This window comes from Lissotriton helveticus, chromosome 7, assembly GCF_964261635.1.
Source record: "Lissotriton helveticus chromosome 7, aLisHel1.1, whole genome shotgun sequence".
Taxonomy (NCBI): domain Eukaryota; kingdom Metazoa; phylum Chordata; class Amphibia; order Caudata; family Salamandridae; genus Lissotriton; species Lissotriton helveticus.
Window position 1 is genome coordinate 285270676 of NC_136068.1, and position 25600 is coordinate 285296275.

General features: G+C 43.7%; 1 protein-coding gene across 1 annotated transcript in view; it reads right to left on the minus strand.

Moving 5' to 3' along the window:
* The window catches only part of LOC144769045 (protein-glutamine gamma-glutamyltransferase E-like), a 305940-nt gene that overhangs the window by 151159 nt on the left and 129181 nt on the right, over nt 1-25600 (minus strand). Inside the window, exon 4 of the mRNA XM_078653040.1 lies at nt 11021-11139. Within this exon, the coding sequence (XP_078509166.1) occupies nt 11021-11139 (119 nt within the window). The remainder of the gene's footprint in view (nt 1-11020; nt 11140-25600) is intronic.

Sequence of the window (25600 nt, forward strand, 5' to 3'; positions counted from 1 at the left end):
AACACATGCTTTTTGATTGCCCCCCTATACTCCAATTTTGGAAACTTGTTTGGTCCCAAATCCCAAAAAGTTTTCAGGTTCACTCCCCCGTTTCCATTACTCACTTTTTTCTAGGTTCTCTCTCCCCTATCTACCCTCAATCCTCACAGCATTATACGCTTATAGACCTCTTAATAGCTATCGCATTTCATCTCATAACCTCCAATTGGAAACAGGCTAATAATGTCACCTTTCGCTCTTGGTGGAATGCAGTCTGTTTTCATCACCGTCTTGATACTATGTCTCTCCCATTTCCTTGGCAAGCAAACGTGACCTACTTTGGCTCCCTTTGACCAATTATCTGTCATCAATTGCACCCTCGACAAATACTCTTCAAACTAACTCAGATGAGGTCCAAAAACCACCATAATTCTCCCAATGCCTTTTATCATTTTCGTTATCTAAATACCAGTTATTTTTTTGGTATCATTATGCTTACGCAGTTATTTCTTTAATGCATGGTTCAATTGCAATTTTGTTATATTTTACTTGATGCTTTGTAATATTTTTCTTATTTTAAATTTTGTATTGTATTATCTATATGGATATATCCTTTTGATTGTTTTTTCTTCTTCTGTTTCTTCTGATTTCAATAAACTCAAACTTAAAAAAAAAGAAGATGCTCACATACCCACTAAGAGACCAACTCAGACACTCACATTCACTCACAAACCCACTCAAACACTCATGCACCCACAGACAGATCAACTCAGACACTCATAAACCCTCTAACAGACCCACTCAAATGCTCATGCATCCACTGACACACCCACTCAGACACTGATGCAACCACTCTCAAACATACTCAGACACTCTTACACCCAGGGTAGAAATTAGGCTCTCTATATAGTGTACTATAATGAAGTACAGAGAGTCCAGTGAATCCCCAAATGCTATACAGAGGTAATAGAAGATAATTCTATTGCTCTATTTGTGGTGGACTGGATGAGCAGGCTTATCAGAGGGTAGTGCCCTGCGTATGTACTTACAGAGGCAATAAATGATCCACACACAAGAATAAATCCGAGACCAATTTATAAAAATAATATCGAACACAATTCTAAGGTAAGGAACTTTTTAGAGATGCGCTTTTGCAAAGTTTAGAAAATATTTCACTATTGTGCCCAATTATGCATCACTGGAAACAATTGGGGAAAAGGCAGAAAAATGCATAATAAATCAGGCAATGCTTTCACGAAATTCACCTGCTCGTTTTAGGTCAATGTCGGGACCAGGTCCAATGATCCACCATGAGAAGTTTGGGAGCATCCCGGATCGTCTGGGTGCTAAGACTCTTGGAAGCTGGTGCGCAAAGATGAGCGGAGCCACTTGGAAGTACACTGTACAGGAGGACTTACAGGTCATGGAGTTCCTTCAAGGGAGGAGTTTGCAAGGGCCTGGGACCACTGGAGCAGAGCCCGATGGTCGTTACCAGGGCTGGTGGGAGAAGGTGCAGTGCAAACAGGTCAGCAGGGTGTTGTGCATCTTAATGTCCTCGCGGTTAAAAGCGGGCAAATTGGAGAGGTGGTTTCAGGCTAGCCGGGCCACTCAGGAAGTGGGTCTTGGAAGTCTCAATGCCCCTTGAAGGGTGCTTGCTTCTGGTGTCTTGGTAGCCCGTATTGGACTCTTCCCTGTGCTTGCCGTTGGGGGTGCAGTACCCCAGGTATTGTATGCGCTGATCCCGTAGGTCCTGATGTCTCAAAACTTGGTGAGAAGACAGATTTGCCCCTTCGAAGCTGTTGTAACTTTTCTTGCTTTGGTGCTGCGTTGAGATAGTTTGGGAGCAGTAGCTCAACAAACCAGACTTCATGAATCGGTGCCTGTGGGGTGCAGGTGACTGATACCTTCACTCCAAGGTAGCTTCTCTGCAATATCTGGAAGGCTGGAGGTGCTCTAGAGTTCTTCGAGTCTTTTCAGGTTCAGAGTGACACAGCAGGCAGCGATTGTCAAATCCTTGATGCAGCAGGCAGTGTTTGGTGCCCTTTTCTTCTGCAGCAGGGCTTTCGTTCTCATGCAGTGGAAATTCCTTGTCCTGATCCTCTCCTGTCTGTTGAATCTGAAGTTCAGGTTTCGTGTGTCACCTAAATACAGAATTTATCAGCGTTACAAGAGGAGACATGTAGTAGCCAATGGGCTACCTACATTTAGGACATCTACATCCTCTAGTAACCACTTCTTGGAAGGAGGGGGGGTGTAGGCTAATTGGGGACCCTCCTCCTAATCTAACTCATTTTCCAGCCTTTCCTCCCCCAAAAATAGAGCAGGAAAGGGTGTTTGGCCTTCACCACTATCTGGAGGTTCCTGGGTTGGATTTTAAAGCCTTTGAAGCTACCCACCCAGGAAGGCTTCCTGTCCTAGAGGAGATGCGAAGCACCTCCATCCAGAACAGGCTTTGTCTCTGTCTTCTGAGAGCACTGTCTCTCACCCCATGAGGTCAGAAACATGTCTGATGGTGACAGAGTGGCAACAACAAGTCAGAGACCACACTAGTGCATAGTACGTTTTCAGGGGACCCTCTAAAAGGGCCTTCTATGTGAATGTATTAATAAATCCAGCACAGGCATCAGTAAGGATTTATTAAGACAGGATGTTTGGTACCAAACATCTTAGAAATCAGTGAATCCATCATGGAGCCAAAGTCCTGAAAAAAGTAGTTCAGGAGCAACTATCTAGCTATCTCGAGTCCCAGCATCTTTTCCATGACTCGCAGTCCCGGTTTAGATCTGGTTATATCACTGAGACTGCTCTTCTTGAGGTCTCTGAGACCATTTGCGAATGCGTGGATGCAGGCGAGGCAGTGATGTTAGTGCTTCTAGACTTGTCAGCGGCAATCGATACGGTCTCTCATGCTATTTTGCTTGAGAGTGTCTGGATTCAGGGCATCCCTCTAAGCTTGATTTGATCTGTCCAACGTGGCCACACTCAATAAGTTTCCCTTCAGCTATTTGTTTCCAAGGAGAAACCCCTGAGTTGTGGAGTCCCTCAGGGCTCTGCTCTGAGACCACTATTTTATAATGTATAGCTCTCTCCGCTGGCCACATTGGTAGAATCCTGTGGAGTCAGAGTGATCTCTTATGCTGACGACACACAATTGGTGTTTTCTGAAGCAGCTTTTTCTAATTTCAGATGCTGTTTGTGTGACATCTCCATTTGGATATCATTAAACACACTTAGGCTCAACTCAGACAAAACAAAAGTGTTGTTTTTTAATTAAAAACCTCTACCGCTATTTTGGTGACCATCTGAGTTGAATCCTCCTCGAGAACTTGTGAACTCAGCTAGAAATCTTGGATTCCGGTTTGATTATGAGGTGTCCTCCAAATCTCAAATAAACCAGGTCTCCTCTGCTTGTCTTGGCAAATTACACATGCTCTGTGAAATTTTTCCTTTTCTCCCTCTGGAGTCTCGCCAGACCATTATTCATGCCCTGATCACCTCACATCTAGACAATGCAAATAGTCTGTATGCAGGGGCTCCAGCGTACCTAATAAAAAGCTTGCAAATTGTTCAGAATGCGGCTGCAAGGATGATTTGTAACATCCCGTATCGCCACTTGATCTCACCCCACCTGAAGAAACTCCACTGGCTTCCAGTGGTTAAACATATTCAGTTCAAGTTCCTGGTTTTGGTTTTAGAGCAATTCAGGGTCAGGGTCCAGCCTACTTCAGAATTCTACTCAAGAATTCCCAGTCAAACCGCTTACTTAGATCGAATCACCTCCGCCTCTTGATGACTTCCCATTTCTGCCGTTCCAGAATGGGTGGCAGAGCTTTTGCAGTAATTACTGCAAAAATCTGGAATAGCCTGCCACTGTCCCTGCGTATGGCTGAATCTGAAACCATTTTCCGACATGTCCTGAAGGCCTGGCTGTTCTCCATCCCTTAACCTTTATTGGTACTTGCAACTGCTGCCTGTCCTAGGGGCGGGACAAACCCATTGGGGGTAGCTGAGCGCTTTATAAGTTTCATACATAATAATATTATTAATGGAGCTAGGAAACTCGTGTTGACATGTATCTAGTCTATGTACTCCTCATGACTTCCCTCTGAACTTACAACATCCCAGCATAGAATGGACACTGTAGGGGCATATCTGCTCATGCTGATATGCCCTAACACAATGCACCCAACTACTCACACACTCACAGACCCACACAACCTTCACATATACACCTACACACCCACTTACACACCCATGCAGCCACTCCTACACTCGCTCACATCCCCACAAAACCCTTCCCACTCATATACCCACACTGCCACACATCCACTTACACACCCACATATACAGCCATACATATAATCACACACCCGTACAGTCACTCACATACAATTCACAGAAACTTACACTCACAGCCCACACAGCCACTCACACAGCCATTCACACAACCACTCACACAGCCACTTACATACCCTCACAAGCACTCATACATCCACTCACACACCTATACAGCCACTCACTTACCTATTCACATACCCACACACTTATTTATACACTCATTCACATATTCATACACCCACTTACATACCCACACAACTACTGACACACCCATACAAGCACTCACACCCCCACTCACAGACCTACAAATACACTCACACACCCACTCACTAACCCAGACAGCCACTCCCAGACTTACACACCCACTCACAAACAAATGCAACCACTCACACACATACTCAAAGACCCAAAATCCCACTCACACATCCACTCATAGACCCACACAGCCAATCACACACTCACTCACACATTCACGCCACCACTCACCCATCCGCTCACACATCCATACACCCACTCCAACAACCACTCACCCACCCATGTAGTGACTCACATACCCACTCATAGACCCACAAAACCACTCTCATACCCACCCACACATTCACTCCAACACCCACTCACACGCTCAAACACCCACCTATACATCCAGACAACCACTTACACACCCACGCATACCCATACAACCACCCACACATCCACTCACAGACTGACAACACCACTCACAAACTCACTGATAGACCTGAACAGGCACAAACACCCACTAAAAATACCATTAAAACTTCTCACGCACCCACTCACACATCCATACACCCACTCACACACCCACACAGTCACTTACACACCCATTCACAGACCCACAAAACTACTGACACCCACTTACAGAGCCACATAGACAATCACACACCTACTAACTCATATAAACACCAACCCAGCCACTTACTCATCCATACAGTTACGCACAGATCCACAAAACCACGCATACTCCCACTCACAGATCCACACAGCCAATCACATACCCACTCAGACACCAGCAGAACGACTCATGCCTCCATATACCCACCCACACACCCACTCACACTCCCATGCAATAAATCACATACCCACAACACCACTCACACACCCACTCAAAGAGTCTCAGCAAAGTGGAGGTGATTGGATCCAGATGGTAGGGCACTAAATAGGTTATGCTGGGTCAAGCAGAGGAAGACTTAATTCAACCCCAATCCATGAAGTGTTTTCAGGAAGTAATAATGTTTAGAGAAAGTTAACAATTCTGAGAACAGGCGTATTGAGTGGGGTAGTCAAAGCACAGAAGTGAAGTTAGGTGCCAGCAAGGAGAGACTAATTGTAATTGCTGATCAGTGACAAAACGTGAATGCTCTGTTTTGTGTGTAGTTTGGGTTGATAGATGGATATCAGAATGGTGACAACAATGTTGATGCCATTTACAATTCCCAATATCAATGCCACCTACACTTACCTTGACAATACATTCATTGTAAATGTACGTGGAGGTGAAGTTAAGAGTAATTTTATACTTACCTAACTATATAACATTTGTAGTTGATATTTAGGTACAACATATTTGCACATCAATATATTTTTTTCCAAACACAGGTACCATACTGTGTTGACAGATGGGGTTATCACAGGCAAATATCTGGGCATAGAAGTGGTGTGGAAGGATGAAATCAGTGTGGAGGAGGTATTTAAGTGAGACATTCATATTTATTGAGACAGAGTAGGCTTTCGAACCTGCTAAAGAAGAAGCATGTAAAGAAGGTGAGCCTATTCGCATGGTGAAGCTCTAATATTGATTGGTGTTGTGGAAGCAACATCTAGACACCCCAAAATTCACCTCAAAGTGTTCTTACTTTTTACTGGACTGGAGACCATGCTAGACCTCAATTTCATAAGAAAAGATATCACCACATTAATGAACCTCCCAAAACATAAAACATCAGACAATACGATGTATTAAATTATTTGAGCCACTCAATAATTTAGTTCTAGGTCAATGAAATATTAAAGGGTTTTATTACAAAATAAAAAAATGAAGTGGTTTAAAGACAATGCCATGAAGCAGGGGTATAACCGAGGCCCCTGCAGCCCCTGAGGAGCGGGAGGGCTCGCAGGTTTCTTGTTTTGGATGGGGCCCGCTCACCCTCTAAGCCATGCCATTGCATGCCTTGTAGAGCGCATGCAATGGCATGGAATAATAAATAGATAAACCTTCAGAATAGCCACTCTTCTTTGCCAAGCACGTCCCTGCAGCATAGTGGGGGTGCAACCATTTAGAGGGCCACCATTGGTATGTTATGTTAATCTTTATTTGTATAGTGCACGGCTACTCCCAAGAGTGTCCCGGCGCTGAAGACAAAACGTAGACCACATAACTTCAAACCAGGCACATCCGCAACTCAGGAATTCACACCTGGAAGAGCCTGTTTTTAGACTTTTCCTGAAGATAAAGAGGTCAGGACTCTGTCTAATGGTGAAAGGTAGCCTGTTCCACAACCGAGAGGCCACAGCATGAAAAGATCTGCCCCCACCCAGGAAAATGTAACATTTGGGATTGTAATCAGTAGTTGGGAAGAAGATCTCAAAGTACGCTGGGGGAAGTAAGGTTGAAATCTGTCCCTGAGGTAGGGTGCTCCAATCTTGTGGGAGGCTTTAAAAAACAGGACCTGCGCCTTGAAGTGTATTCTTTCCACACTGGAAGCCAGTGGAGTGGAGACAAAAGCTGAGAAGTATGGATTCTGGACCCAATTAAAAAGATGGCCCTATCTGCTGCATTCTGAATCACTTTTAGTCGGCCCAGAAGGTAGTCCGGAGGCCGAGATACAAGGAATTCACATAGTCCAGTCTAGAGACTACCAAGACCTTAACAACACTTTTCCTATAAGGGAGGGAGAGCAAGGGGAGGAAATTACGCAGCAATCTCAGTAGTTCAAAACAGTCCCCAGCCACAGTCTGAACTTGGGCCTTCATAGAGAGGGTTACATCCAACTTGACTCGTAGGTTTTTCACGGTGGAGACAGATGACACGGGGGGACATGCCCTGTGGCCACCATGTGAGCCAGGCACCAGAGGGGCACCGCCCGCAAAAAATAATCTCGGACTTTTCGGAGTTGCATTTTAAATGATTGTAACTTACCCAAAAGAAGACTTTAGAAAGGCAGGAATTAATTAGAGTACCATTGAAATCAGCACCCTTCTTGCATGTAAACAGCAACTGGATGTCATCAGCATAAGACACTATTTTAGCCTGAAATTCATCAGCGAGAGGGGCAAGTGGGGCAATATACAAGTTAAATAGTGTTGGGCTCAATATAGAGCACTGGGGGACACCCACATTCATAATAGGGATCTCTGCAGAAAAAGGAGGAAACCAGATGGTTTGGGAGCGGTTAATCAGAAAAGAAGTAAACCATCTCAATACCGTGCCTCCAATACCACTCTCCCTAAGTCTTTGCAGTAATCTATTATGGGGCACGGTATCGAAAGCTGCAGAGAGATCCAATAAAACCAAAACTGCATTACCACCACTGTCCAGCGTAGCTTTGATTGTTTCAGCCACCTCTAGCAAGGCTGTTTCAGTGCTAAAATTAGCTCTGAAACCTGACTGGCTAGGGTGCAACAAGTGATTAGTTTCTAGGAAGTTTTTAAAACAGCATTAGCATATTTCTCTACGACCTTAGAAAAAAAAAGGCAGGAGTGATATAGGCCGATAGTTGCTAGCAACCTCAGGATCTGCCGTCGGTTTTTTTAATAGCGGATGGATTTTAGCATGTTTCCACGCTTGCGGCATGGACCCTTCCCGCAAAACCATGTTCAAAATTGGTTTCACTGGCCCGAGAATATGTACACTCCTGGAGGGAGCCTCAGGCCATATGCAGACGGCCTTGGGAAAGGAGGTAGTGCTGGCACCACAATTGGGATTGCTCAATATATGGGAGGCGACTGATCTTACTGAAATTGAACAGCAATTCACTACACTGGGATACACGTTAGTTAAACGGGAACTGGCGAGAGGATGGGGGGATCAAACCCGCCGCTCATCACCGGGTGGGCAAAAGAACTTGACAGGTGCATGCTGGCGGAGACCGAGGTATTTGTAACTAGGGGGTGCTCCAAAAAATGGGACCGGAAATGGTCAATGTCGAATACATATCGTGGAGAACCTTGTGTATCCCCTGTGGTGGAATAAGAGATGCGGAGAAACACTGAGAACTGTGTTGATATGTAACAAATAATCTACAATAATGTTTTCCCAAATGATCTCTTGCTTGATTTGAAAATGTTGTCTACTTCTGTATGTAGGGCTGTAAAAACCAATAAACAAAGTTAGAAAAAAATAATTGGGTTCACTGTAGGATTGATCACTTCCGCTAAAGCAGACAGGACTTTGGCTGGGCATGGATCAGACGGGGAGCCTGATTTAAAAGATTTCAGAAGCGCCAAAGATTGCACCTGGGACATCACAGGGAACTCGGTAAGGGAGGTGGTAGGGCGGGGATGCACATCTAAGAGAGGTTCTCCACATCCTCTTGGTCAGGCAGCGGGACAGAAAAGGCATCCTGAATGATTTTAATTTTTTTTATAAAAGAAACCGGCCATACGAACAGTCCAGTCGCTTGTAGTAAAAAACGGACGGCAAGTAGACATGGGGTAGGAGAAACTCTTTACAATGGTGAAGAGGGATTTACTTTTGTTGGCTGCACAATCAATTTTTGTTACTAGAAAATGTTTCTTTTCCTCTCGTACTTTTTATAATGTTTTTTCAGAGCACGTTTATAGAGTGATTTATCAGAGTAGCTGTAGTTCCTCCGCCACTCTCTCAAACCCCCCCTTTTTTATTTTTCTTCTCTTGAGCCCAAGACTAATGAATAGCTTTGCGATCTGGGAGATGATGGCGTCCCTCCTCACATTTTACAGATGGGCTCCATCATTTTGCGTTATGCCACTGTTATAAATCCAGCGATTGTCAGCGAAATGCAGGAATATCGCTGAAAAACCAGCGATATTCCTACTGCAATAGGGAATTCCTAGTTGATAGCCCATGGTGGTTGTAGCCTGGCAATCCACCCCTGTACACATATAGCTAAGTCTGAAATTTATCAGACGTTAGCTTACAGCGATAAGCGGGGTTAGCGCTCGTTTCAACATTGCTATGGGTCACGGTTTCAGGGCATGGGCTGGTTAATACCGCTATGTGCGGTTTGCGAGTTTTTCCCTGTTGTGTTGCCCGGGAACGCCCTCTTTGCATCTCTTTAGCGATGCATGGCACGGCGTAACTGGAACGGGTGCTAAGACAAGGAAACACGCGCTAGTGTGTCCTTGTTAATACTGCAATGGAATTATTGCCGCTTTTCAGCCGAAAACGGCTGCAAAAGCGGCGAAAATGGGCTTGATAATATGCCAAAAAGTGTTATGGGAATAAATAGGTCACAGTGAACAAGCAGAGGACCTTGCGACATGTTGCAAGCTATAACTGAAATGGGGAAGGCACACTGTGAGCTGAACAACCCTAACAGCGAAAATAACCCAATACATTTCAACGTGTGTTCTGTGGTGCTTTTGTGGAGAGGATGTGTGCATGGTGGTGGCACAGTAGGGTGCAGTATGGGGTTTAGGCCTAAAGTGTTGCCTAGTGAACGTACATTAGAAAAACACATTTCTACACATCATAGAAACTTTGTTTAAAGACAAGCATACTATATCATCCTATATGTGTGAAATTATGAGTGGAAATGCATACTGCACATTGTTAATGATGCTAAAAATGCAAACCTCTAAAAATCTTTAACAGTGTGCAGTAAGTATTTTTCTTTATTGTGTTGGAGGAGAGACTTAGAATGCTCCAAGTGTTTAATACGTTAGAGGTGTGATACATAAAGTTGTGCTGAGGACACAGTCACACACTTGCACTGGTATAGATTTTACTGATGTTCAGCAGGACTATAAACACTCAAATACCCAGGTGCACTTTTCATAAGTGAAGATTAAAATTCAGAAGTAGGCTTCATCAGAAAGCATGATTAGAATGCACAGGTGTATGCTAGCCCTCGTAAGGAAAGTCTTCATAGAGATGCAATTAACTGGGTTGTAGCTGGGTTTTGATAACATATGTGAACACAGGTTTACTTTTTGGGAAGCATTATAGCTGAAAGATGAAAATGTGAAATGCAAAGTAGCGGGATGCTGGTTGTGATGCACACTCGGCAACCGTCCAATACAAAACGTATGCTAATATCACATACACACACCCTTGCACCATGGGCTTAAAGTGTACCAGCACTGTAGCAGCGAGCAGCAACGCCACATGTTAGTAGATATGGTACTGTTCTGATCTCTGCATTTCACACAGTGCAGAACAGCCATTTTGGTAGATGTGGTGCAGTGCATACATTCTAAGTAAATCCGACCCACTGTTCATATATATACAAGTTGGCCCTGTGAGAGGCCTCATGGCCATTATCAGTGTGAAGAACACATTATGGAAATGTTGACCATTTATTGGATGAACATGAGGCTTGAGCTGGGGATATAGCCCTCAGATTTTAGTGGAGTCTAAAATATGAAGGCAGAAAAGGCAGCATTATCAGTGACCTGTAGTAGAGAGGTTGAAATCCTCAACAAAATAACACTACATATAACAATTGACAAAAAAGTATGTTTTCCCAAGTTTTAAATGTGCATTTACCTGTCCTAGGTCCCATGTGTAGGCCCTTGCTGACTTTGCAGATCCTTTAAATATTGCTGTGACATTAAGCTCATGGTATGCTTTGAGATCACTTTCATCAGCCATATAAACGTCATCATCTGAAAACGAATAATCGCAAAATTGTTAATATGCAGCAGCTCTCTGTCAACGAGAAGCACTGTCTCTTCTGAATTTCACTTCTCACCACATTCTTACTATTTGCTGTTTAACCTGTTCTTCTCACCTTCTCTTTTACTTACTTGCCCTGTTTTACAACTTTCTTTCTGATTGCTTCATTGATTTTACCCCTCATTCCTATGTTGCCACATTATCCTTTCTCTTTTCAATTGCTCTTCATGATCCACCATTACTTCCAAAGCTTAGAATATCCAATTTTATGAAATCATTCTAGAAATGCATTTGCAGCCTCACGAAGGTGCACTCTTAGCAAATGGGATGCCTGAGGCAGCCTTTTTTTCTGTTTGTGTATGCAATAGAGTTGGTACAAAGTATATCATAATAGCATACAGAAATAGTCCAGTTTGCAATGTATGCTATATAAGTGGACACTGTGGGCTGATTATGAGTGGTTTTAACATAACATGAGCATTTGTAAAGCGCACGTTCACCCAGAGGACTCTTGGCGCTGAATAGCAGATGTTCATTGTTACCCAACTCAATGGTACTCATTTTATCGACCTCAGATGGATGAAAGGCTGAGTGGACCCACCGAAATTTGAACCTGTGACCATGAAGTCGAACACAGGCCCCTGCAATGGATGCATTAGTCCACTGAGCCACCAGACCCGACCTTTAGAAACAAGGCGCTATTTGTCGTTCCTCATAAAGAACAAGTCCCCAGGGTTCGTTATTTGTCAGTGCAATAATTAGCGCCTATTACGAGTTTTCAGGGAATAACATTCAGATGTGGGTGTTTACCACACCAACATCTGCATAGTGTGGTAAATAGCATATACTTTTCCCCTGGTAAATTTCAGCAGGTTTGGCCTGTTAATATTTTAAGATTGAGATATTTAAGGCATCTGATAATTATCAGATGCGATAAATATCTCCCTTATAATTGTGACCAGTATTTAAAAAGGGGGTTCACTCGTGGGTTGGAGTAGACCAATCCACTTATATTATTATTATTATTATTATTATTATTAATAAATCGATTCATGGTATAGCGCATGGCTACCCTTATGCATCCCATCGCTGATTGCGAAGGCATCACACATTCCTGTTCTACTGCAGCTTCTGGAAGAGCCATGTTTTTAGTTGTTTCCTGAAAGAGAGGTGCTGTGGTGTGGATCTAAGTTGCAGGGGAAGTGTGTTCGACAGAATGGCTGCATGGTACGAAAACATATGTCCCCCCGTTCTTACCCTCCTAATCTTTTGACCTTGGCTAGGAACAGATTGGCAGATCTCAGATTGCGCCGAGGGCGGGTGAAGGAGACCAGGGTGGAAAAATGTTTTGGTCTTGTGTCCCAGAGGGTCTTGTGTGCAATGCGGAGTGATTTGAACCTAACACGCTCGGATATGGGCAGCCAGTGCAGTGTTCTCAGTGCTGGCTTGGCTGATTGTTTTCTGGGGATAGTAGTCTAGCTGCGGCGTTCTGTACCACTTGAAGTTTTCTTATTACAGCGTTAGGGGTGCCCAGTTAAAGTGCATTACAGTAGTCTAACCGGGGGGAGTATAAGGGCTTGTACCATCGTTCTTCGTGCAGTATCTGGGAGAAGTGGTAGAATTTTCCTGAGTTGCCTTAGGATGCCAAAGCTTGTAGCTTGATGGTCTAGTTTTAGTGACTTATCCTTCCAGGTTCCAAGGCTCTTTGGGGCAGATTTATGAAGGCCTTGTGCCGCCGGTGCGTCACTTTTTCCCATGTTAAAAATGACACACCGGCGGCGCAAGGCCTTCATAAATCTGCCCCATTATTTTTTCCTTGGGTTCGGGGATTGGTCCGAGGCATGCTTGCCATCTTAAGTCAATGGGGCCACTGGTTGTGTTACCGAGGATCATAAGTTTGGTCTTGTCCCCGTTAAGCTTCACGTAAGACTGATCCATCCAGATAGCCACCTTAGTCAGACATTCTTCCAAGTCAATTGTGCTGCCATTAGGGTGGTTGAGGGCTACCACCAGTTGGGTGTCGTCGGCGTATGTTACTATCTGGGCTCCAAATGGGGTAACTAGATCAGCAAGGGGTCTCACATACACGTTGAATAGGGTGAGGCTCAGTGAGGACCCCTGAGGCATCCCACAGGTGAGTGGGATCTTCCTTGAGGTATGATTGCCTTCAAACACTTGACATGATCTGTCTGTTAGAATGGACTAGATCCATGAAAAAGCATTTCCTGTCACTCCCACCTCCTTGAGTCTGTCTAGTAAAGTGCCATGATGTACAGTGTCAAATGCGGCACTCAGATCCAATAGTATGAGTGCCACTGAGCCCCCCAGGTCGAGGATTTTCCTTGATTCCTCAATTACTGTTATCAGGGCTGTCTCTGTGATATGTTTGGGACGAAACCCTGTCTGGGAGGTGTCCACAATTTTATGGGCTTCAAGGTAGTTTGAGAGAGAGGTGTTAACATGTTTTTCCAGAATCTTGCTGACCAGGGGGAGCAGGGATATTGGACGATAGTTGCTCCATGTTTCTGGGTTTAGGTTGGGCTTTTTCAAAAGTGCTCTGACCATGGGATGTTTCCAGCTTGATGGTACTGTTGCGGTAGTTAGGGACAGGATGAGGACTTCCAATAGTGTGGGGAGTATGGATTCCTTTACCTTATGCAGCAGATGTGCCAGAGCTGGGTCACAAGGGGATCCAGATTTAACTCTTGTGAAGTGTAGTGAGGGTGGTCGTGTTAAGTGCTGGGAGTTCGCTCAGATGGTTTGCTGCCTTCGTGTCACTGTCCAATTTGGTGCTTAGGTTTTCCGTTTGCTGCGGTTGGGGGAAGGCATTGTAGATGTTAAGGATTTTTGTGTTAAAAAATTCTGCCAATTCCCTACATTGCAGTGGGGCTGATTCTGAGGGCCTTTCCGGCTGGGGACATAGAGATAGTTTTTTTGCAATTCTAGCGATTTCCCTAGGTGCATTGGATGCCAGGTTAATTTTCTCCTCATAGTATTGTGCCTGGGCTTTTTTGATTTCTGTTTGGTATGTTTTCTTCATGCTGTTTCCAACATTTTGCATTTTTGCTTGGTCTCTCTTATTTTAGGGGTATACCATGGGAGTCTCTTGTCTGTGGGTTTCTTTGCGCTCCATTTTTGTGGTATAATGGCGTCTAGAGAATCTTTGATCCATTCATCGAATTTATCACATGCTTTGGTAGGGTCAGTATTTTTTTTATGGGGTGGTGGTTTCAAGGGTGTGTGCCTAGACTTCAGGCTCTAGTTTTGCCCATGGTCGGTCCCAGGTTTTTGGCGGTTGATTGATGGGAAGGGTCCTTGATATCTTCCAACTGATAGGTATTAAGAAATGGTCTGAGCAAGGAACTGGGGAGGGGCTGCTTATTGTTATATTGTCTAGGTTTGAGAAGACTGGGTCCAGTGTGTGTGCCGTATTCAGCCAGGATGAATGTTCTGCCATTGTGTAACATTCCGTCCATCAATTGTTGTTTTTGCATTTGTCACCTGAGTGGGACGGGTATGCTCAGACGTGAGTCCCGTGCTCTCCAGGCCACTGGAATCAAGCTATCCTGGCTGATGATGGCTGATAGCCAGAAACCGGTCCTAGAATGCTTGATTCCGGTCCAGGGAAGACATGGCTTGGCAGTTCGGGCTGGACTGTTCCCATGAGGCACAGGGTCAAGACTGATTTGCAGATGGCCATGTCGGAACTGGGGTGGTCTGGTGAGCGAAATAACGATGGATTTAACCCAGATCTGTGACTGGGGGTGAATGTTCTGCCATTGTGCAACATTCTGTCCATCAATTGTTGTTTTTGCAGTGCAGGAAGAGAGCAGGAATGCACTGTATAATGTTCGATACATCACATTCCTTTCACACAGCACAACAAGGTGGTTTGCTGAGTTGTGCTGAGTAACAATATGGTAAACATGTCCCTTAGTCTCTTTTTTTGAAGTTGAAAGTCTTCAGCAGGATAAGGCTGCAGACTATATCCACCTAGGACTCCACTAGGCTGGACACCCGTTCTGTGCGGTGTCACTAAACAAGATTTGCTGCTGTGGAAAAAGAATGTAGTGGGAGCTGCCATAAAATCAAGCCAACCAGCAAGGCACCCTAGGTAGATCGATGAACAGGTTCTCCTCTCTCAGTCTCCTCTTGGTCCTCAGAGGACTTTGTATAAGTATCAAGTTTTAGAGTTGAGCTATCTGGGCACAATTTGCACCACTTTCAAAGAACAAAGACTGGAGATGCTCCACTAGGATGGCCATGACTCAGCCATCTAGACCTTGGAGTCACTTCAAAAAGTCTTGGGTTCAGGAAAAAAAGCAGGGCTCAAGCAACTGTGCAGACTTCTAGGGCTAAGAGTAGGCTTCAGGCAGAAGAGCAATACTTCTTGGTGCAGCAAATCTCTCCCTCTGAAGTACACGGCAGGCCACATCAGCAGGCAGTCTTTTGAGATACATTCTCCGGGTCCAAGAGTGAACCAAATAGTGTGTCTGAGAGTCCCCTTTTTATCTATCTACTTTGAAGTGGGATAAACTTCTGGAGGCTTCATTTACACAAATGTCTGGAATTCCTGGTCCCCTGGCCAGGCTCCAACCTTGCTATAGTCACAATGTGCTAGAGTGAAGTTCTTTGTGTCAGAGCAGGCCACAGCCTATTGATGGGTACATAGAACTGTGCCCTGCTCTGTCCCCCCATACTTACGAAGACAGCCCAACAGGATCAAGACTGATTTGCATATGACTGGCTCGAAACTGACTTGGCATGGTGCATGAAAAGCGATAAATTGGGATGTGGCCCGAGCGATTGCCAGTGGCTGCGATTAATTGAAGCATTTCATTCATCAGCTGGTTGTTTTTGCAACTTTCTATAAATGACATTTTCAGAGGTATGACTTAAATTCTGACTTTCCCATAAAGGACAGTTTTAAAGTCTGATTCCTCAGATACCAAACATGAGTTTTCAACCAGTCCCTAATCATACGTTAGCACTTTTTAATTGTAATAAGGTAACCCAATGCTATCCTATGGGAGAAGTAGCCCTCACAGTAGTGAAAAATACATGTTTAAGTTTTTCATTACCAGGATATGCAAATGTTAAGAGGGCATGTCCAACTTTTTAATTACAAAGCACCATTCTTAATGGTCTGTTTACTGGGTTCAGGAAAAAAGAGCAGGGCTCAAGCAACAGTGCAGATCTCTGGGGCTAAGAGTACGCTTCATGCAGAAGAGCAATACTTCTCTGAAGTACACAGAAGGCCATATCAGCAGGCAATCTTTTGAGAGACCTTCTCCAGGTCCAAGAGTGAACCAAATAGTGAGTCTGCAAGTCCCCTTTTTATCTATCTACTTTGAAGTGAGATAAACTTCCGGAGACTTCATTTACACAAATGTCTGGAATTCCTGGTCCCCTGCCCTGGCTCCAACCTTGCTATAGTCACAATGTGCTAGTGTGAAGTTTTTTGTGCGAGAGCAAGTCTTAGCCTATTGCTGGGTAAGGAGAACTGTGCTCTGCTCTGTCCCCCATACTTCCTGAGATGGCCCAACAGGATCAAGACTGATTTGCATATGACTGGCTACAAACTGACTTGGCATGGTGCATGAAAAGCGATAGATTGGAATGTAGCCAGAGCGATTGCCAGTGGCTGCGATTAATTTATGCACTTCATTCATCAGCTGGTTGTTTTTGCAACTTTCTATCAGTGACATTTTCAGAGGTGTGACTTTCCCATAAAGGACAGTTTTAAAGTCTGATTCCTCAGATAACGAACATGACTTTTCAACCTGTCCCTAATCACATGATAGCACTTATTAATTGTAATAAGGTAACCCAATGCTATCCTATTGGGGAGGTAGCCCTCACAGTAGTGAAAAATACATTTTTACGTTTTTCATTACCAGGAAATGCAAATGTTAACAGTGCATGTCCAACTTTATAATTACGAAGCACCATTCTTAATGGTCTGTTGAGACCTACCGTGAGGGTCACTTATAGGAAACAAAAAGCTAATTTTAGACTTGGCGAGGTTATATTGCCAAGTCAAATTGGCAGTTTAAAAGTGCTGGCAGGCTGCAATGGCAGGCCTGAGACATGTGTTGCCAGGGTACTTAATTGGATGGCACAAATAGTGCTGAAGGCCCACTAGTAGCATTTAATGTATATGTTTTGGGTCAATTAAATATGCCAATCAGGCTTTAGAAAATGTTATTATGTTTTAGGGAGCAAGCACAAGCACTTTGTCACTGATGATTATCAGTGATAAGGTGCACAAAGGTCTATGGGCAAGAAAAGAAATTGGGAAAAATAGGATGGGTGAAAGCAAAAAGTTTGTGGGTGACCCTGCACAAAGTGCCAAATCTAAAACTTACACTTTACACTTCAGTAGAAGGCAATGGAGAAAATACAGTTCCATTATTTGACTTGGCTGCTAAGGGGTGTGCGAGTGGTTCCATTGACTTTCCATTGAAATCAATGGAAACTCCATGACGAGTTACCCTTGTCATTAGCACTGAAGGGGTTAAAACATTTCCCTTTAAAGCACTATCTTTACAGTAAAGGTGATGGAATACAAAGGAGACATTAATATTCAAACATGATTGCCAATTCAAGAACAGTCTCTGAGCTAGGGGAATTTTCACTTGCAATTGGAAACCTCAGAGTCTCAGTATGTGTATCCTGCAAAGCTCTGTGCTTGGTGCATTACCCTCTTTGCACCATTAGGGGCTTTAAGGGGCTCCTTCCTCAGTTGAAAACGCAAATGACAATGTTGCAGGCAGCTAGTGTGTGCCCCCTCTGTAAACTGGAGCCTGTCCTGGTATTCTACCATGGATGAGTGCACAGGCGCTTGATGCCCTGAATGAATACAGAAGTGGAAAAGAAGAAGACTTGCACTGAACTAACTTTGGGGCAAGTGCATGGCTCAAAGCATCATTTTCAGCCACTAAACTGAGCTAAAAGGAGTTATGTGTGCTTCTTGGGAAAGTACTCTATACAAGAGGGAGATGGTTCATGCTCCTCTACAGCCTAGATCACACCTCAGCCATATCAAAAGAAGCATTCACTGCAAATCCTACCCAGAGGTTTTCAGGGATTGCAACATTTGGGGCCATATTATCAAGATACCCATTTGCGATTCTCAAATAGCGATTTTTAAGAAATCGCTATTTGAGAATCGCAAATGAGTATGTATGTACAAAATCGCATATTTTTTGCGATTCCTTAGAATTCCTTAATTGCGATTAGCAAATTGCGAATCGCAATTAAGGAATACTTTCCCATTTATTTCTAAGGGCCAGGAGGCCCATAGTAATGAATGGGAAGTTATTCTCAATTTGCGATTCACAATTTGCTAATCGCAAATTGAGAATAATTTTAAGGGTGCAGGGGTGTCCAAAGGACACCCTGTTGCACCCCTGAAATATGCATGGGTGCACATGTGGCGCACATACATGCCCTAAGGCCATGTATGTGCGTCACATGGCACTTTGAAAAATGCAAAAATGTGCACTTTTCAAGGAATTTGCAACTTACCACCAATTTGCGATTCCTTAACGGCATTTTGCTAATTTATTTTGCTACATACATTGCATTTAAGGAATCGCAAAATTGTGATTCCTTAAATGCAATTGCAAAATAAGGAATCGCAAATTTTGCGATTCCTTATTTTGCACCAGTTTTGCTTCATACATTCCATTTATCAAATTGGCGTTCGCAAAGGCCGAAATTCTGCGATTTTCCGCCTTTGCGATTGCGAATTTGCATGATACATATGGCCCCTAGTCCCTAATTGAGCGGGGGTCTCTAAACCTCAATCTCTTGGTTTAATCATTGAACAGACTCCCCCACTGGCCGCATGGGCCTTTGGAAGTTGAAATAAAGTGTATAGGGCGAGCTAGCATTCAGAAACCATTTGCACTTTCAATATACAAATCTATATTAATGACAGAGAGGATACTTTTCAACCATAAAAGTTTATTTTCAGATTATTAGTGCAATTTCATTGTCATGCTATTCAAAGGTTAATCAGAATATCATTAAAGGAAAAAGGTTAAAGTGGTTATGCAACCTAAATCAAAATATTATAAAATACTGAATGTAAAACATCTGTATGTAAAGGTTGCAAATTATCCAGATTGAAGGTTCAATACATAAACTAATTCTATCTTAATTGAGAAATTAATGTGTGTGTGGGATTTCTAAAGGAGAAAGGATGGAGGGATCAGTATCATGTGAACCTCAGTAGGATTTCAGGAAGTAAAAAGCGTAAAGCTTCACACTCTGGAGAATCAGAAAGCAGGAAGATCTGCTCTCTATGAAGTCAGGAAAATGGTCTACTCACTAGCTGCTATAGAACACTAGTTAAAAGCATAATTGAAAGTTACAGAACAGCCATATCTTGCTCCCACAGTTCAGATTCAATCCCATGGCGACATTCATCCGGAAAAGGTAGACACTTTAACTTTCCATCCTAGCCCAATTAGATACAGATCTGCTCATCCTTAAGTGTTGCATCCTCCTGGTACACCAGGTACGGGAGTCTCCTCTAATCACCAGTTTTCACCACCCCTGCTGCCATCTTGTCATCTTCATGCCTTAAAATTAGTTTAGTACAAACTAATGAACCTTTTTCTAGCTAACAAAGGGCCTGATAACGGACCTGCAATGAAATGAGAAAGCAACATACCAACAGTCTCAAAATATGCAGCATTTTGCTGAGGCCTAAAGTCAAACTAAGTTAGCTCAAGAAGAAAAATGGAAGCACATTATAACGTTATTAACCATAAAAAAAGCAAGCACTCATCATTATAGGCATGAATAATCAACAGAACAAATATATGCGTTATTTACCCACTCTGCCTCATTATATTTTGACTTCTAAATGTGCTTAACAAATTTTATATGATAATGCATACCTGTAAAAAAACATACATTAATAAGTTAAGGCACACATTGGTTATATTGACTATATGCTGTAACATATGAAAAACAAATAGAATGTGAATTCGAAATCACACTGCTCCACACCACTCTTCAAAGCTTCAGGTTACATGAGAGTAGATGACATGGAGCACAGCCCAGGGAGAGCAGCTAGGCATGCCTGATTATCTTTAAGAAGGCACAAAACTGAATTGTTGTCTCATAAAGAAAGCTACCAACATTGCTTACATCTGATATGTGTAGTATAGTCTTGCTATTCAAGGCATCCATATTTTACTGCACTTCCTTCTTTGTGCTTCCCTTTACCAATGTCTCCTCTATCCTCATTTCCCTGTCTCCTCTTTTCCTGCTGCTCAAATTCAAGGTAAAAAGATATTTACACTTACTTCCAATTCAATATTTCTGACTCTCAGGCTGCCGTTGGTTTTGCAGCTAGGAGGATCAATCAGTGAAGTTGAAGTATTTTCAGTTGACTATTATAAACTTTCAGTTGGCACGCTAGGCTTTGACAGAGGTATAGAATCCATCTATGGTCGCAGTACTGCCCTTTTCCACTTTTTGGGGACATTATTATAAGATAAGAAAGGATACCCTGGCTAAAGGCAAAATTATTATGGCATAAATTTGTGCTTGCTATCAATATTTCAACATGATTGTCCAAACCTGGGGTGGTATTGGATAATTCTATTGATGGTGCTAACATACACCTACACACACACACACACCCACACACACCCACAACCCCACATGCACACCCACACACACACACATATATATATATGTATATATGTATATATTACATACTGACATACTGGCGGTCTTCAGTAGGTAGTTATAGTTACAACCTAGTTTCCATAGGAAAATCATTTTTGATTTGCTAATAACTTTGGTGTCGTTTGACAGATCTTTGCAAAATTGTCCCCAAAAAAGTGTGTCCAGGTCAGCTCCTATCCTGAAAGTTTGATGTTGATTCTTCAAGCGGGGGCTGAGAAAAAAGGGGGGTCCCAAAACGCGTTTTCCCCATGTTAATTTCCATAGGAAATTTTGCGACGAGCTACAGCCCGAACTGCAGAACGGAATAACCCTAAATTTGTCAGAATGGTAGACCTTAGTTAAGAAAGCGATCTTTTTTGTAAATGGTGTAAATCTGGTTAGTAGTTTTTGAGAAATTCAAAAAATAAGAATAAACAAATACATTTCCCATAGAAAACTTTGTGCAAGGCTACAGCCGAAACAACTGAACGGAATTACCCCAAATTTGGTACAAAGTAGTACTTGGATCAGAAAGCGAGCTTTCTTTAAATGGTGTCAATCCATTCAGTATTTGCTGAGAAATTAGAAAAATAAATGTTTCAATAACTGGGGGAGCCTAATTCCCGTGCATGAGCTTCACTGTGATTGGTTGCCAACACTCCAAACCAAGCAGCCATCTTGCGGCTCGGTTGAAGTGAGTCGCTAAAAAACAGAGAAACAAAGGTATAAAACAAGAGAAGGGGGCAGGGTAGAATCAGGCCTGCTCAGGGGTCCCAAAAAATATATATATATTTAATTTTGGCACGTTTGCACAGTGGTGCAGGGAGGGGGTGGGGCCTGACATAGCAACGGTGCAAACGCACCCCGTGGCACATTGTAAATTGGGGGATTAAGTACCCTTCAATTCTGAGGGTCCCTGGGGGTGAACTAACCCACTAGGTACCTCCAGTATGCGCCAGGGAGCTGTGTTGCAGAGAAGTGTTTAGAGGCCACAACCCTTTTTACACCTCTCTGCAACGCAGCTCTGTGGCGCTTACTGGAGGTAGCAGGTGGGCTAGTTGCCCCCAGGGACCCTCAGGACTCAGGGGAATATAATCTCCCAATTTACAACGCTCCAGGGGGCGCGTTTGCACATTGGTGCAGGGAGGGGGCATGGCCTGACGTGACAAGAGAGCAAATGCGCCCTGCGGCATGTTTTAAGTTGGGGGATTAACTCCCATTGAATTTGAATCCTGAGGGCCCCTGGTGGCCAACTAGCCCACCATGTACCTCCAGTAAGCGCCAGGGAGCTGTGTTGCAGAGAGGTGTAAAAAGAGGTGTGGCTCCAGACCACCTCTCTGCAACGCAGCTCTGTGGCACTTACTGGAGGTACCTGGTGGGCTAGTTGGCACCAGAGGACCCTCAGGATTCAAGGGAAATTAATCCCCCAACTTAGAACCCACCAGTGGTGAAGGGAGGGGACGAGGCTTGATGTGACAAGTGTGAGGGACAACTACCCCTCCTGTTACCTCCAGTAAGTACCACACAGTGGGATTGCTAAGAGGTTTTTCGGAGGCCACGCCCCCCCTTTCTTCACTACTCTGCAAACATACCTTGTGGCACAATACTGGTTGGGGGATTAAGTTCACTTTTCTCCTGATGGACATTGGGTTCCAAGAAGCCCTCCTGTATGTCCTACGCAGTGGAATTTCTGAGCACTAGTTCCAGTGACTTTGAGTGTTTTCTAAAAGTTTATGGGTGTTAAATATGTATTATAAGGTGTATTGGTGAATCAGTGGGTTTATGATTGACTGTATGGATGACTCAGTGTGTGCGTGACTGACTGTATAAGTGAGTAAATAGGTGTCTCAGTGAATGTATGGGTGAGTGACTGGTTGTATGAATGTGTGAATCTACCTGTCAGTTAATGTCTAAGTGGGTGTATGAGTGTGTTCCCCAGTACGTGAATGGCTATATCAGTTATTGAACAGTTGTCTGACTAAGTCCATGGTTCTCTGGGTGTCTGTGTGTGTGTGGGCGAGGAGGTGTGTGCCTGCCTGTATGGATCAGTGTGTGGGTGAGTCAGTGGCTATAAGGCGTACTATTGTGTGTGTGAAAAGTTGTAGGAGTGAGTGAATGCCTATGGCTGTGATGGTGAGTGCATGCATCAGTATGGGTGAGAAACTGAGTATGTGAACGGCAGTATACATGAGTGACGGGGTATATGAGTGACTATGTGTGAGTGAGTAAATGTGAGAGTGGCTATATAGATGAGTGCATGCTTCTGTCGGTGACTGTATAGCTGAGTGAATATGCGTTCCTATTTCTAAGAGCAAGTAAGTGGGTGGGTGTGTAACTGTTTTGGTGACTAAGTGGCTGTATGATTGGCTGTATGGGTGAGCGTCTAGGTGTGTGAGTAGTTTTATGGGTGACTCAGTGTGTCAGCGCCTATATGCCTGTATGAGTGGATATGTCAATAGCTGCATTAGTGAGTGAGTGGATCTATGAGTGGCAGTATGACTGAGTGAGTGGATGTGTGTATAGATCAATGCACCAGTGAGTAGGTGTGTAGGTACTGGCATGGCTTTGTGAATGGGTTTGTGAATAGTTATGTGGGAGTGGCAGTGGGTGTATAAAAGATTCTACAGTGGTGTGAGTGGGTGCATCTTCGGAAACATGGTGAGACTTACAAAAGTGACACAGGAAGGGTTGCTGGTTTATATTTGGCTAGGCCCAATATTCTGAGAAGTCAGTGAATAGTGAAGCTGCCAGAGAAAAGTGAGGTTTAAGACATTGTCGGCAGAGGAATTAGGGATTGGGCTACTTTGTATTAGTCTCTGGAAAGGTACACTTGAAGTAGGCCGTATAAATTTGAGTGTCCGTTTACAATGGGAAATGCACTCTGTCAAGTTTAAAGGTCTGCGTGCTCTCGTGACTCAGGTATGTGTCTACTTGTACATGTATTCTGACACGTTCTATGCGTCTGAAGATCATATCTTAAAAAATTGGTAGCTTCTCATACAGGTGCACGCATCTTCTCAGTTCCATACCATCATTTGGTCGCAGAGAGAGAAATGTCTTACCTATGTAGGTGTCACAGAACCCCTCAAATAGACGGTTGAATACCCACATGCCCTTATTATGAGTAGAAAGGAATAAATACGCCTTCTTGTACAGAAACTCAGAGAGCATGCGGTCTGAAACACAGGTATTCTACTATATCTAGGTTTCTTTTTATGTATCATATCACTAGGAAAAGACACAGACACACACATTGAAGCCTTCGGGAACATGGTGAGACTCATAACAGTGGTATAAGAAGGGTGGCTGTTTTATATTTGGCTACGCCCAGCATTCTGAGCAGTCAGTGAATAGTGAAGCTGCCCGAGAAAAGGCTCTACTATTACACTCATCCAACCACACAGACACTACTCTTGCACCTAGTCATTTTCTTAGGTACTACCCATGCACTCATCCAATCACTCATACATTGTCCTTGCTTTCAACCATTCACTCAGGCACTATTCATACACTCCTGCATTCTCCCAGGTACTATCCATGCACTTATCCAGTCATCGGGGCATTTCCCATGTACTCATATAATCACTCAGGCTCTACTCATGCACTCCTCCAATCATTAAGGCACTACCTATGCACTCATCCAATCACCCAGGCACTATGCAAATATTCCTGCATTCTCTCATGTACTACCTATGTACTTATCCAATGACGCAGACACTACTCTTGCACTCATCCAGCCCCCCAGGCACTACTCAAGCATTCATCAAATCATTTAAGCACTATCCTTGCACTAAACCATTCACTCAGGCACTAGGTATGGTCTCATTCTATCACCAAGGCACTACCCATGCACTCATCCATTCTCTCAGGCAATACAAATGCCCTCATCCAGTCACCCAGACACTACCCATGCACTCATTCAATCACTAAACCACTACCCATGCAATCATCCAAATAATCAGTCACTACCCATGAGCTAATGCATTCTCTCAGGCACTATGTATGCACTCATCCAATCACCCAAGCACTATGCATGCATTTATCCAATCACCCAGACATTACCAATGCACTCATCCAATCACGGAAGCATTTCTGTTCAACTCAAGCATTCACTCAGGTACTAACTATGAACTTATGCATTCTCTCAGGCACTATGCTTGCACTCATCCAATCACTCACACACTGCCCATTCACTCATAAAATCAACCAGGCTCTGTCCATTCACTCATCCAATCACTCAGGCCCTACCCTTGCACTCAATCATTCACTGACATACTACCCATGCACCCATCCATTCTCTCAGGCACTACCCATGCAAGCACATCCAAGAACTAGTACATAACTCACAAAGAAAGAGCAGTGAGATGGCCATGCTGTTGTCCGAGAGGCATAATAGACCAGACAGAAATAGTAATTACCTGTCGGAGGAGGAAACCCTTTCCTTACTCCGGGCATATGAGCCTACGGATAGTAGTAGAGGGGAGGAAATTAGAACAATCGACGCTTACAGGACATCCAGACATAATGAATGGAAATCCAACCTTAACAACTTACATCAGGTCCAGCTAACTGCAGAATCACAAAAGCCGAACTCTAGTAGCTCAGGGAAACCTCTGGAATGCCTACTGATTAACTGCCGGTCCACAGCGAAACATGCTTCAGACATTGCTGCTCTCATCATTAACAAGGAAATTGACCTGACAATACTAACAGAAACATGGCTTTTGGAATCGTCGTCCCCATTTATGGATCTGCTAGTGC